This window comes from Manacus candei, unplaced genomic scaffold, assembly GCF_025592945.1.
Source record: "Manacus candei isolate 608988 ecotype Guabito, Panama unplaced genomic scaffold, ASM2559294v1 h1tg000014l, whole genome shotgun sequence".
NCBI lineage: Eukaryota > Metazoa > Chordata > Aves > Passeriformes > Pipridae > Manacus > Manacus candei.
In genome coordinates, this window is record NW_026138062.1 from 42,939,614 (window position 1) to 42,953,603 (window position 13,990).

Genomic DNA, 13,990 nt, shown 5'->3' on the forward strand with positions numbered 1-13,990 from the left:
CTTCCTACATCTTAAAATCATAATGAAAAGTGAGTCAAATCCCAGGAGTGCATTTTAGGAAACCTGGTGTTTTCACACTGATGAAACTGCTGTTGGCACAGACAAATGAGGGATAGGTAGATTTGTCAAACCCTCAGGCTGCTGCAGCCACTGGCGCCGTTTTATGACAATCATTAAGAGAGTGAAAGGGGATGGCAGGAGCCTAAGGTTTATGTCAATTCCTGCAAATTAACACCCATCAAATTAAGTTGTTTTATAACAAAGACAGTGACTGTTATAAAGGAAGGAGAAGGCCCTTCAGCAAGGAGAGGTAAGACCACAGTTGGGGTTGTCTGATAAGGACTCATTTAAAACTGAGTAGATGGGCAGTTATAGCTGCTCTGTTGAACCCTGTGTTGTGCACTTGCACCAGTGCTGTGGGCTGTACGGTGGGAAACAATTGTGAAACATTTTTTGTCACAGTGGGAAACCCCTTCTGTACCACCAGTCATAGTCCTGAGATGGGTAACTGGGAACAAAGAGATCCAGTCCCACCTGAGGCATGTCTCACCTGTAGCTTCAATCAGTACATGGAGATGCAGGTCAGAGCCATTCTTCACACATTGTTTTTCAGTATTGGGCATTGTTTTCTGTCAGAGTTCAGAGCTGTTGGTTTAGAAAGTGAATCCCAGGAGGCTCTGGTTTAAGGATGCTCATGTTCTTGCTGTGTATTCTCAGCAGGAGAGTTTTGATCTTAATATGTATCTCTGACAGTCATGTCACCCATGTTGTACCCATTTGAATTCAAGTGTTTGGCTCCAGTGATGTGGTTTTTCTGTTGTTGCTGTTGTTCTTTGTGTTTAATTATTTTTCTCTTTCTTCACTGAATATTTTGTTCAGGTTGACTGCTCCCTCATGCCCTCCTTCAGCAAAACTGGCATTGATGGTGTTTGCTTTGCCTTTTCTATTGCTTAAGGAAAATTTTCACATTATGTCATCAATTTTTTTTCCCCTTTTTTTTGTGCTTGTTATTTAGAAGTGAAACAGATGTCTTTAAACTACAGAGAATTATAGGGAGGGAGAATCCTATATGAGGAGGGATATAGAAGGTGCAAAGAAAACCTAGATAAATGCTAGTGGAAAAAACTGAGGAAACTAGATAATAGCCTGTAAATGAAGAGGATAAAAAATTACAGTAATTTCCTATAGAATTTTGCATTAGTCTTTATGATCAAAAGAAAAGGCACAAACCTATTCTCTTTCCATTAGGTCTGTTAGAATGTAATAGTTTTGCAAATGCTGCACCCTTTTATACCTGATCTTATAGTGACAGCCCTGTGTGGGTTCAGGTCTGGAAGATGGTAGCATTCACATAGCATCCTACTGAGCTCAATGATCCTCAGCTCAGTGATCCCCAACTCAATGTTCTCCAGCATGGTTTATCTTTGAGAATGAATAGTGGCTTTTGAGAATAAAATTTCCACATGTTCCTAGCTCACTTGGCTCCATGTGATCCTAGCAGCCCAGGTCTCCACTAGCTCGGGGACTTCAGGACCATGCTTCCCTGTATGGTGCCTACATACCCTTTGACTAGTGGGACTGTCAGAGTCACTGCACGGTGGGAAACATGAGGATAAAGTGAGATGCTAAAAAAGATACATGTTATACATAAGCCTGTTATATGTAAAACTTCAGTGTCTTTTTTAGCACTGCTTTGGAAATTGAACACTTAAATATAAACATGTATGTATGAGAATGTCACCTATTACTGAATTATCTACCTCTTCCTCTTACAAGACTCTAGTTTTGATTGCTAGTAGTTCTCCTGTATCAACCTCAGGCTAGATAATTTTGGGGAAAGATAATAAACATATGGCAATGAGACAAGAACATTTAGATGAATAAGGTATACATATACACAGATAATATATACCCACACTAAAGGTACAGACAGATAATCACAAATGTCTCATTCAGTCAGTTTAGGAAGTTTTCACTGCCTCAGCTGGAAATTACCACTCCTTAGTGGAAGCACGGAGCCTGTGTGTACGCACGTACCTTGTCCTGTAGTACTAGGCAAAACAGGTCCACTGACACCAGCTCTTGCTCTAGCTAGAGGAGTGGCATTTTCTTAAACCTCTCTAATTTGTTTTCCTGCAATTGTGTGATGAAAAACTAAAGGGTTTGGCCTGTTGCAATGTGGGTATTGCATATTACAGCCATTGCAAATGATAATGCTGGAGTAGAACAAATCATTATGTGTCTGGTCTTGTCCAAAGTCTTCATCATTCATGCTTATTGGCAAACTTATTTTAATATAAGTTAAAGCTCATGATTTAAATATAGAGCTCCATACAGAGCACAGGATAGTCTTTGCCCAAGTACATTAGTGGAGGCCCTCCTGGTGTCTCTCTGAACCAGGTATCTTGTCCAGAAAGTGTAAAATGAGGTCACTCCAAGCCAAGAGTGCCACTGTGCCCCTGTGGCTGGATGGAGATCTGGGAGGAAATTCTAGCCCCGTTGTAGTCAGCTGGAGTTTTGCCATTGACTTCGATGGAGCCAACATTCCTCTTCTAATGCAGACATTTCACAATAACCTCCTCTGTTGAACTTTCAACACGTGCATGTTATTTTCATTACAAATAAACAAAATATTTCTAGAATGGACACCTTCTTATATACATTATGCCAGAAGATGATATTAAAAGTTCACCATGGTGCATGTGGTAGAATACTAATAATCCATCCTTGAAGTTTCTGGGAAAAATTCGGACATGAACAAATCTCCTTTAGGTCATTTTGCCTGAATTTACAGCAATCAGATTTACAGCTGAGGGTTTATTATTTTTGCAGAATGCACATGAATTCCGAATTTGCCGTGCTCAGAAATGGAGACAAGACTTTCATCTGTGTGCTTGGCTTTGGGAAAAGACATCCCTGTGTGTCCGGACCCGGGCCCTGGTATAGAGCAGACAGGAAATCTGCCAGACTGCCTCTGCAGGAGTCTGCCTCCAACACGTGCAGCAAGGAACAAGAAATGTCTTAATGATTAATCACTGTCAACCTTTGTTCTCGTTAAAGACTTGATTGTCGGACAAGGCTGGTAATGAGGCACTGTTCCTGGGTCTGTTGCTGTGTGTCTGTGCAAGTGCTGAATCTGAGCTTGGACCCTGCAAGATGCAGCTCCCACATTGCCCAAGTTTAAGAAGTTGGGATTGAGAACATTGTTATAAGACTGCCTGCTAGTGGCTATGGGGCTGTGCAGCTTTCCAGCAAGGGATTCTGGCAGGGCTACAAATAAATCACTAATGGCTGAAAATCAGTTCCCAAGGATCTCAGGAGTAAGCAGCTCTCTTGGTGCTGAAAAGGCAAAGTGCAATAAAAGGTTTCTATTAAAAATGGCACAAATAACTAACTATCTGTCAAAGTCTTTTGCTCGTGGTTTCTCACCACTAGTGAGGATTTGCTCACCCATTTTTACGTGTGAGATTGTGCACAGTGTTACCTATTTCTGAAAATAGTTATAGGGTTCACTTTAATGTCAGTGTGTCAAAAAAAAATGTCTTTTTAAAAAGCCGAGTGTCCTTGGCTCTTCCAATGAGAGCTGCAGCAGTTGAGTGTGCTGAAATACTTACCCCTCTGCATGTTGAGTACCTGCTGTATAACTTGATGTCCAAACCTATCCCTCCAATGGGTGAATCACACCATGAGGATGCAGAAATCAGGTGTGCTCTCTACTGTCATGATCATTTCCAGCTTCAGTGGAAAGGGATTAGTCCACATTTCCTCTTTGAACTCCGTCACTCCAATTTGTTGAAGGAGTGACACAGCATTTGCTTCTTTTCCCTGGTTGGATGAAGGCACAAGTATTTCTGGCAGACAGCCTGGGTTTGTGAAATTGCGATGCTAGTGTCCGTGATTCCTTGTGTATGTGCCTTGGAAACATGGTTGGCCCTGAAATTTTTGTCCTGAGAACTCAGATGTTCTCAGGAGAAAAACACAGAAGTTGGCTGAGCCAACTTCTTATAAACACTCCACAAAATTACTGAAAGGAAATATTTTGCAGTCTTCACCCAGCTGTATCTCTGATACTAGAGACAGCAAAAACAGGTCTCAATATCTTGTAATATTCAGGTTTTTCAAATGCTATTTATACATATGAAAACGATCTTCCCGGAATGCATAAAAATACTCTCTAGCTGAGTATTAGGAGAAATTCAGCCTATCTTCTGCATGGTTAATTTGGGAGGCTTTTTGGTCAGTCTATACGACACCCTTAGAAAGCGATCCACTAGTGCTTGACAAATCAAAGTGTGTTCACACTCGCTCTTCCAGGCATCTTACTCAAGTGTGACTAGAAGCATCCAAAATGAAGAATGTAAGGGAATGTTCCTATCATCTAATCTGGGTTCATAACTTGATTATCTAAATTAAACATCTGAAGCCTAATTATACAACCCCATCCCTCTGTACAGTGAGGGGAGAGCTCCAGTAGGCAGTTTAGACAGAATCTGCTCTAAATTTTTTGTTAGAGACCTAAACTTAGAAGAGACTCACTTTGATGCATTCACTCCCAACTTGACGCTGGGCACAGAATGAGTTGCCCCACAGAGGAACAGAAAGGTGGAAAAATTCCCTATCTCCTTTTGAGGGAAAATCTGCTAAAAGCAGAAGCTTGCCTTGTGGCACAGATGCCAGGGCTCCTGTCTGGGAAGCAAACAGCCTCTGTGGGCATTGTGGTTTAGTAAAAAAATTACCATTGTTTCCCTTCTGTCCCACCAAAGTTATTCAGCAATTTAAGGCATTTCAGGAGAAAGAGATGAAAGGTTTGCCTATCCTTTTCCAGCCAAATGTCCCTAAACCACTTCTGAACTAAGAATGCAGAGACATAAGCTTGCAAAAGGCTTTCAGGGCTCCTGACAAGCTTTAGAGAGAAAGGAAGAGGAGAGGAAAGGAGAAAGGTGCAATTTGGTTGGAAAGGTCCAAAGCAAGGAGGCAAGAGAAAGGGAAAGGAGAAGTAGGGAGGGGAGGGGAGATGAAGGGAAAAGGGAGGGGAAAAAAGTGTGTTTCATAAAGTTCATATGTGTGTTAGAAGCCAAAACATCCCTTCATTTGTATGAACAAAAGTCAGCTGCAGCAAGGATAGTGAAAAGCAAACTTGGTCTTATGTGCTTTGATTTACTGCTAATTTAAACATTTCAACATAATGTTCTTTGTGATGCTGATGAACAAACCCCCAGTTGTGCTACCAGCTCTGAGGAGCTCTCACTGACAGCCTCTTTCTGCGTCTCATAGGTTTTATATCTCACTGTGACATCAGAGGATGTGGTGCAACACACCTGCTTTGTACCTAGAGCACTGTCGTGCTGAAGTTTCGGCACCATTGGACCAGCTGGGGTTTTGTGGTGCTTGGTGAACACTAACTCAGCCCTCAGCTGTTGCCACTGCCCCAGCTGGCACCAGACACAGCTCTGAAAGGGCTGCAGCTCATTTGGAGGGATGTGGCATGTCAACAAGTGGGGCAGGAACTGGGGTCAGACTCAGATGGACATTTGTACTTGTTGGAGGTGTGAAGCTTCCAGCCTGTCCCTGACACCTGGCTGCATGGATGTTCTCCTAGTCATGTTGCCTCCTTGGAGGCAAAGTGGAAAGGTTACCTTCCTTGTGCATGGTGTCACTGTGCAGGCAAGCACGTGGGGTTCTGCAGATGGAGAGATGCCAGGCTGCCTCTGCAGCCTGATGGGCAGAGGCGCCCCTGGGCAAGGGGATGTGCACAACCCACTCCAGGCTTTCTTTGGTCAGGGGTTTCTAAAGTTGAAGCACATGAACCACAGCTCGGGAACCTGGGAATGAGGTTCACAAGGCGGAACCAGCAGCTTTAGATGTGTGGAGTTGTAGTAAAGCTGCTGCAGTAAAGCCAGGCTTAGAGTAGGATGAAACAGTTCAACGAAAGTAGGCTGACTCCAACCCAAATCTGTCTTTCCTCATCAGGGATGTTGGAAGGTGCCCTTTGTCCAAGTGCAGGAGCAGAGTTCCACGTCCCTGACAGCAGTGTAGCCCTTCTGCTGTCTGATTTGCAGTGCTGCAAGCATGGGGTGAGAGCAAGGCTCAATAACACTGGTTCATGAAGGGTCAAACTGCTGTGCAGCTAATCCCCTAATTTATTAGGAAACTTCTCCCATCCCAACATGGCTGATGGAAGATCAGCAGGCAGGAGAAGTAACACATCGTAGATTCATAGGTTGGCACTGACATTTCATGAACAGCAGGGAAAGGACCAAATGCAAAAAAAACCCCAACCTGGCTCCAAGTTGATGATTTACACTCTTTTCTCAGGGTCTGTTTGCCAAGCAGCTGGTGTTTTGTGCCAATGGCTATTACAGAAGAGCTTTCTTTGATAGGTACTCTGAATGGATGCCACACAGTTTATCTTAAAACAAAATCCCTCCTACTGCTTATATGGGCTGGTAGGGGATGAGGGAATGAAAAAGTAGGCCTTCGTTGGTTTTTTAAAGCGGGACTATGAAAGCATATTCAGGGAGCCTGCACTATCTGTGCAAAAATGCAACAGATGAATTCTATTAATGGATGGAACATGTGGCTGGGTTCAAGCTAGAGTTGTCATTTGAATACAGAAGTCAAAGCCAATTTATTGTAACATATTTTTCTTTTCAAAATATTTTAAGAAAGACAAAAAAGTTTGCACAACAACTTGGCAAGCAGGTCTGTTGAGAGGAGGTATTTTCTATCTTGCAGCTAACATAAGGGCTGAAAAATGTGGCAGTGCCGAGCAATCCTGGATTCCTTCTGGAACTGAAAGAAAGTGTGCAGGATATTATTGTGTAAGAGCCCAATAAATTTGAAGGGTGGGTTTGCAAGACTGCCTTGGGGGCTGCAGGTGGCTCCAGAAGAAAGTCATGGGTTTTATTTCAGTAACAGTCTTTAAATACTTTATCTAACTAGCTACACACTCATGTGTCCCCATCTAGAAGCCACAGAACTATTTTAAAATAGAAACACCCATAACAATCATTGCATTTCTTCCTTGCCAGATGGCAGAAAGATAAGTGGGATTAGTCTGTAGTGAGTGTCACTGGGGAGTGGAAGGATGCAAAAGCTAAGGCACAGAAATGGGCTTTCCTGGAGTTTGAAAAGCAATAAGCATCAGTGCTCCATGGTCTTCAGGGCATGAGTAGAATCATAGAATCAGCTGGGTTGCAAGGGACCTCTGAGATCATCAAGTCCAACCCTTGATCCACTACTGCCGTGGTTACTAAGTGCCACATCCAGTCTCATCTTAAAAACCTCCAGAGATGGAGAATCCACCACTTCCCTGGGCAGCCCATTCCAGTGCCTGATTACCCTCTCTGTAAAGAACTTCTTCCTAATATCTAACCTAAACCTCCCCTGGCAGAGCTTAAGACCATGCCCTCTTGTCTTACTGATAGCAACTTGAGAGAAGAGACCAACCCCCACCTGGCTACAACCTCCTTTCAGGGAGTTGTAGAGAGTGATGAGGTCTCCCCCGAGCCTCCTCCAGGCTAAACAACCCCAGTTCCCTCAGCCTCTCCTCATAGGACTTGTGATCGAGTCCCTTCACCAACCTAGTTGCTCTCCTGTGGACCTGCTCCAGCACCTCAATATCCTTCCTGAACTGAGGGGCCCAGAACTGGACACAGGACTCCAGGTGTGGCCTCACCAGTGTTGAGTACAGGGGAAGAATCACTTCCTTGGACCTGCTGGCCACACTGTTCCTGATCCAGGCCAGGATGTCACTGGCCTTCTTGGCCACCAGGGCACACTGCTGGCTCATGTTCAGCTTCCTGTCAATCCAAACTCCCAGGTCCCTTTCTGCCTGGCTGCTCTCCAGCCACTCTGTGCCCAGCCTGTAGTGCTGCAGGGGGTTGTTGTGGCCAAAGTGCAGGACCCGGCACTTGGCCTTGTTGAACCTCATCTCGCTGGAATCAGCCCAACTCTCCAGGCTTTCCAGGTCCCTCTGCAGAGCCCTCCTGCCTTCCAGCTGATCAACACTCCCCCCCAACTTAGTGTCATCTGCAAATTTGCTGATGGTGGACTCAATAACCTTATCTAAATCATCGATAAAGACATTAAACAGAACTGGTCCCAGCACTGATCCCTGGGTATGTGAGACCAGTTCTTGCTCCACTGTTGGTCAGTCCATGTTTCCATAGATGCCATGAGGGACAATGGCCATGGAGCAGACTTTTGCTATGATCCAACATAGGCTGAGTGGTTTTGTGTGTACACTGAGAAAGCTATTTCCTACATTTGGTAAAGTCTCAAGTACTAAACACCGGTGGAGCAAGTAGGCAGAAAACATATTGCTGCTGAGGGAAATCATGGCTGAGAGAAAAGGAGCAGCATATTGTCATTCCATGTCTCATCTTGTATGAGCACGACTTGAGTCCTCAAGTACTTTTCCCATTGCTTTCTGCAATGACTTTTGGCCATCCCTTCCTCATGAAGCTGCACACTGGAAAGAGGAAGCAGATCTAGATTCCTCACCAAGACCAGAGACCCTAAAGCACTCTTCGAGGTCCTTCCCAGTTACACATTTGTTTTACCAAGGAAGTTGATACACTCTAAGCCTATTTAATCCTGTTTCTAGTGGCAGTCAATTAGCAATCTCTCAGAGATTGCTCTTGTCAGGGAGATGACGGGATGAATGAAAGCAGCGCCATTCACCCCACTGCAAAGTATCAACTTACCACCTCTATTTTCTAAGAATAAATGCCACTTCTAGTAATAAGTCTGTAACTTCTTGCTGCTGTTCACCAGATGGAGGAACCAGCAGACGCTGAGTTTGTTCCCTCGTGGTCAAACAATCTGCCATACAGCCCAATGCATGTTTCCTGAGACATCCCCAGGACGGCTCTGTTACTTCTGGTCATGTTTCCCAAGCTCCTGGTACAATATCGAGGTTTTCCACTGGAATCACCTGGCACATTTTCACTCTTCCCTGAGCAACAAAGTTATTCAAACCCCTTCTTAATTTGTCAAAGCCTTTGTATCGGTCACTTGTCCCGAGAGTCTGTGGGCTGTGTCCTGAACTTGAGCTAATTACATACAAAGGATTAGTTCCTTTTCTTGATGCTTGTTATTATTTTCATCCTTCACGAGCCATTTTTCTGTTTCAGGATCAACACTCTGTGGTAGGCCAGGGAGCTGGCCCCACTCCAAGCTCCAGTTCTTGCTCAAATCCAAACACTGGAAGTGGTTACATGAACTCATCCCAGCAATCATTGTTGAATCAGCAGCTGATGGAAAAGAAACAGGCTCTGCAACGGCAAATGATGGAGCAAAAACAACTCCTTCTACAGCAGCAGATGTTGGCAGAAGCTGTAAGTTTTCTAATCCCTTATTTTACATGGAAAATGTTGTCAAAAAAACAATAGAAAAGAAAGCTAAGATGGGGAAAGAAAGCCCCCTAAACTTTGAGGTCGTTTTGGCAATGCCTAGAACTTCAAGAGTGTGCCTCATATTTTTCAGCACTTTGCTAAGCCCTTTTGAAACTTTCTTCAGTCTGTATGAAACAACTTTAATATCCAAGCTACTGTGGTGTCATTACAAGAACAGTCCAAGCATATACTTGATTTGAGGCATATGGAGATTGTCCATGGTTTTCTTTGCAAGATAAGCCAACATGCACTGCTAAGCTACTTCAACCTCAGAGGAAAGTTGACTTCCAGGCTCTTTGACCCAGGCAGTATGGTGTAAAGTGCCTGTGTGTAAACGAGGATCAGGTACATTGATTTTGGGTTTCAACACAAGTTATGTGCTCAGCTGGGATCATACATGAGTCCTCCTTTCTCCATTTGTCTTTTTGCATTTCCAGATACCTGGAGTCAATTCTTCCCACTCCTTTGGTATCTGAGAGACCAATTGGGAGTTACTGGTCCTTTTATGAAGCATGGGGGATTCTACAAGGAAATATTTCTTGCGTTTTGGTTTATGCAGAAGAAAAAGGATCTTTCAAGTCAGCTCTATGTGATGCAGTTTTCTGTCAGAATTTTTAGCAGAACAAAAAGTTAATTGCTCAAATAGCTTCTCTTAAAAAGAAATAAAATAGGAATTGAAAATACTCCGCAGAATGTGTTTTTTTAATCAGTTTGACTTTGCTTTTGTATCGTGTACACAGAAACGCACAAAAAGCTTGCCTACAGTTTCTGTATCCATTGCAGGGATTTCCTGGGAGATAACTTGTCTTTCTTCTTCAGAAGGGTTCAGGTTTAGCAGGATGTAAAAACAAGCCTTAAAATTCTTAATCAGACCCTTCACTCCCATCATGCATTATAGAAATGCCTAAACACCACAAGAAAGGCTCTTTTCCCAGTGCTTTTAAGTGCTCCTGGGAGAAGAAAAAACATTTTTCATTAGAAGGTCCATTTGCCTGCTCTTTCAGGCAGAAGATCCTCAAATTACTCTGGTGGACTTCCATCACAAACCAGGGCCCGACTTTTTCACACTGATGAGCCAGCTTGCCATTCTGGCAGCTGAGCATGAAACCTGGGCACATTGTGCCCAGGTGTGAAGCCTGCCCAGCAGCTGCCCAGTAAGGGGGTGTGTGCACCAAATTCACAATTTCCTGCCATGAGGCCACATGTCCCAAGGTTTTGTTGCTCATGGGTGAACAGTAGCACTCTGAATGCATCAAGTCACACTGATGCTGATGAGAGATTGGCATTGACTCTGGTGCCTGCTCTTTCCAGATCTTTATGAACACAGGGCAGCTAGTCAGATTTCAGTTCAAGGACTTTGATTTCTATCTTCCTCTTACCACAGACATGTCCCTGCAGGCTCAAAATAAAAAAAAAAATTCTCCCCAACTAATATTTTTTTCTGCAATCTTTCCCTTCTGTCATTGCCCCAACACTTGTACTCCCAGTGTAACAGGAAAGACAGCACCACACACATTTACGGGGAAGCACAGGGCATTGGTGAGTGGCATGAAAAACAGCCAGCACAGCACCATCCTTGCTACACCATGTGTCCTGCTGTCATCTCTGCCGAGGGGAGATGAAGTGCAAGAACAAAACTGATTTTTGTGGTCGCTCCTCCAGTTTAGGAGGAAGGAGTAAGTGAGGAATGGACATGGCTGTGGATGGGGATGATGAGCTGAAGTCCTCTTTGCCAGCTGTGCATGCTGAGAGAACTATGTGGGTGAAACAGGCTGATAGTCATTGACACAGCCAAGGAGCAGGTGTCAGCCTTTGTTGCTCCCCAGCTGCACCCTGGCTGTGTGGGTTTTTTGGGTTAGACATGGGTGTTTGCTCTGTCTCTGTTCTTTCAGAGAAAGCACACCTAGCTGCACAGACAGGGAGGGAGCCATGAGGAACCATCAGGCCCCTCTATCTTATCAGCATGGTGAGCAAGACAGGGTGTACATCAGAAGATACTTTGTACTGCACTGCAGATGTGGACAGTGTTCTCAGAGGCTGAGAAACTCTCAATGGTTTTAAGGAAAGTTGAACCAGTCTCAAACACTCTGCAGCCAGCAAAAAGGTTTCTTATAGACTTTAGTGGGTGATACACAGTTTCACAGGTGCCTCTGTGGACCAGACAGGGTGAAAGGAAGAAACACTTGAGATTTATACATATTGAGACAACAAAGAGATGGGCAAAACACAGAGACAGGAAAGCGTAAGGAAAAGCAAATTAATGCATTTCTACTCTACTCCTCTAGGAGAAAATAACTCCACAAGATCAGCTGAACAGACACTTGACACGTCCACCACCAGATTATAAAGACCAAAGAAGGAACGTGGTCAACATGCAACAAGCAAACCAATATCCCGGTAAGTGCCCATGGGCTCAGTGAAACTGTTTCCGTCCTTCCTTCCAACTGGAAGACAATCCAGAAGAGCCATGCATATAAGATGACCAGGGCATGATTTTCTGGATATCCACTTACATCACCACAGAGGCAGTGGTGGGTGGTGGCTGTTGCTCTCCTGTGCTACTTACCTTACTGTCTTGCACCACTGAGAAGTGCTGATGTGTGATCTGGTGGTTCATCCAAGCTGATACTGTCTCTCTCAGACATGGGGAAGAAGGGGTTGGTACCCCTCCCATTAGCACTGCCTGGGGCAGAGGTGCACTGAAATACTTGATGCAGAGGTGTCCTCTTGACTATGCAACCTCACTCCATCCAGATGCTTCTCTCGTGTATGTGGTACATTTTGCTTCAGAGACTGAGACGAGAACCATCCCTCCCTTTGAATGGCAGTTCTTGTACGGTGTGAGGACCCTCATACTGATTTTTAAGTACTTCACACGGCACCATCATGGATGGTACTTTTGGTCTCTTTAATATGCCATGGTCATGGCCTTACTGCTGGTCTAGTTTCGGAAGCGCAGGCCTGCCTGTTTGACTTTTCATGCCGTTCACTTGCTGGTTGGCTGGAGGCCACTCAAGAGAACAAAGGAAAAAATGCTGAGGAGAGAGAGGAGGTGGGAGAAATGCAGCAGATGGGATCAAAGGATGTTCTTTATACTGCAAAGTGCCTTTGCATGTAAGTATAAAAAGGATCCTTTGCCTTCTAGTATCATTTTGTATACAACACACTGAAGAAAAAAAAGATGGTTTGGTGTTTTGTTTTTCCATAACTGTTGGCTCTGCAGATTCAGCCAGTGATCTGAGTCTTTCCTTCCTACCTGTCCTTTCTAGCAAAACTTTTTCATCTTCTATTACGATTTTAATGAACTCTGAAGTGAAACTGTTTCACATGGCACCCCTCTGCCCAACCTGCTGACCATGGGACCACCAGCACAGCTCTGTGGGGAAGGGCCAGGCTGGGCTGCTCAGGCAACATTCAAGCACTCCTTTGCTTTGCTTCCAAGTTCTAGCAGTGATAAGCTTGCTGCAGGCTGGAAACTGCTGCTGGAAACTGCCACTTTCTAATGGACCTGAGTGTTTATGATCTCCAGTAAATTTCCACAAGCATCCCTGATGCCAGTGTAATAGCCAATGATGAGGGCAATGCTACAGGGCAGACAGCACCCTTCTTGCTGGCTAACTCCTGTGCTCCCAAAACAAATGCTTTGGCAACCCTGGCAGTTTGCTGGGGAATCTTGTGATTTGGTGTGTTGTTTAAAGGCTCATTCCTGGAATCAAATGATTAACTGAGACTCTTGGCTTTTACTTAAAAACATTCCTTTTCCAGCCTGAGAGAGAAAATGGAAGTGACTGCAGCCACATCTGTAAAGGCTCCAAAATTAGTAGATCACCATTGTTATGTGGTGGCTCTTGTTGTTGTTAATCTGATGGACTCTTTGTCAGTCTTGTGGTATTTGGAGTCCCATCTGCTGTGTTTGAAGCATGTGGGACTGGCAGCACTTGTCCATTCAAATCTCAAGTCCCTGCTGAGTGAACCCTGGGAGGACAGCAGCTTTTTAGGTGAGCCTCCGAGAAAGGGCTGTTCTAGGAATTTCCAACAAAGCTACCAGATGGAGTGATTAGGAAACTCTTGCATAAGGGAGTAACAGCAGGGAATCTGTTCCCTTTTTCTGGGAATAGCTCTGCTCAGGTCAGGGAAGAAGAGACAAAAAGCTAAATAAAATAACACCAGGGCTTGAAGAAACTTGATTAAGCATTTTATTCCTCTATGCTCTTCCTCACAGTGCCATGTCATGGCAAGAAGCAGGTGAATCAGGTAGGGAAGACTTTTCTCTGAATCACTGTAGCCTGGAGTGCCCAGCTGCTGTGCACTGTGCTTCTGGGTAAGGCATTTCTTCCCGTCTGGAAGAAATCAGAACAGAAAATACTTGTGTTAAAAATAAAATCATAAAAATAGCAATACAAAGAAAGAGGAAGCTTCGTCTTTTGTACAAGTACAACCCATGTCCCATCCACTTATATTTTTCAGAGTGTGGCATTTGCAGGAGCACTGAGGTCTGTTCAACAGCTGGCAGGGTCACCCCAGGAGGGGCTTCATCCCAATGACAAGTAAAGCAGCTCCTCAAACTTGTAGTTCAGCTGGAGGGAGGAAAC

General features: G+C 44.3%; 2 protein-coding genes across 2 annotated transcripts in view; one reads left to right on the forward strand and one right to left on the reverse strand.

Annotated features, from left to right (window-relative positions):
- Positions 1–8,168, reverse strand: part of LOC127467792 (uncharacterized) — a 284,436-nt gene extending 276,268 nt beyond the window's left edge. Inside the window, exon 1 of the mRNA XM_051780158.1 lies at positions 7,929–8,168. Within this exon, the coding sequence (XP_051636118.1) occupies positions 7,929–7,933 (5 nt within the window). The 5' untranslated portion in view covers positions 7,934–8,168. The remainder of the gene's footprint in view (positions 1–7,928) is intronic.
- MAML2 (mastermind like transcriptional coactivator 2) overlaps positions 1–13,990 on the forward strand; it is a 212,340-nt gene that overhangs the window by 190,301 nt on the left and 8,049 nt on the right. The window contains 2 exon segments of the mRNA XM_051780138.1: positions 9,138–9,341; positions 11,684–11,795. Of these exon segments, the coding sequence (XP_051636098.1) occupies positions 9,138–9,341; positions 11,684–11,795 (316 nt within the window).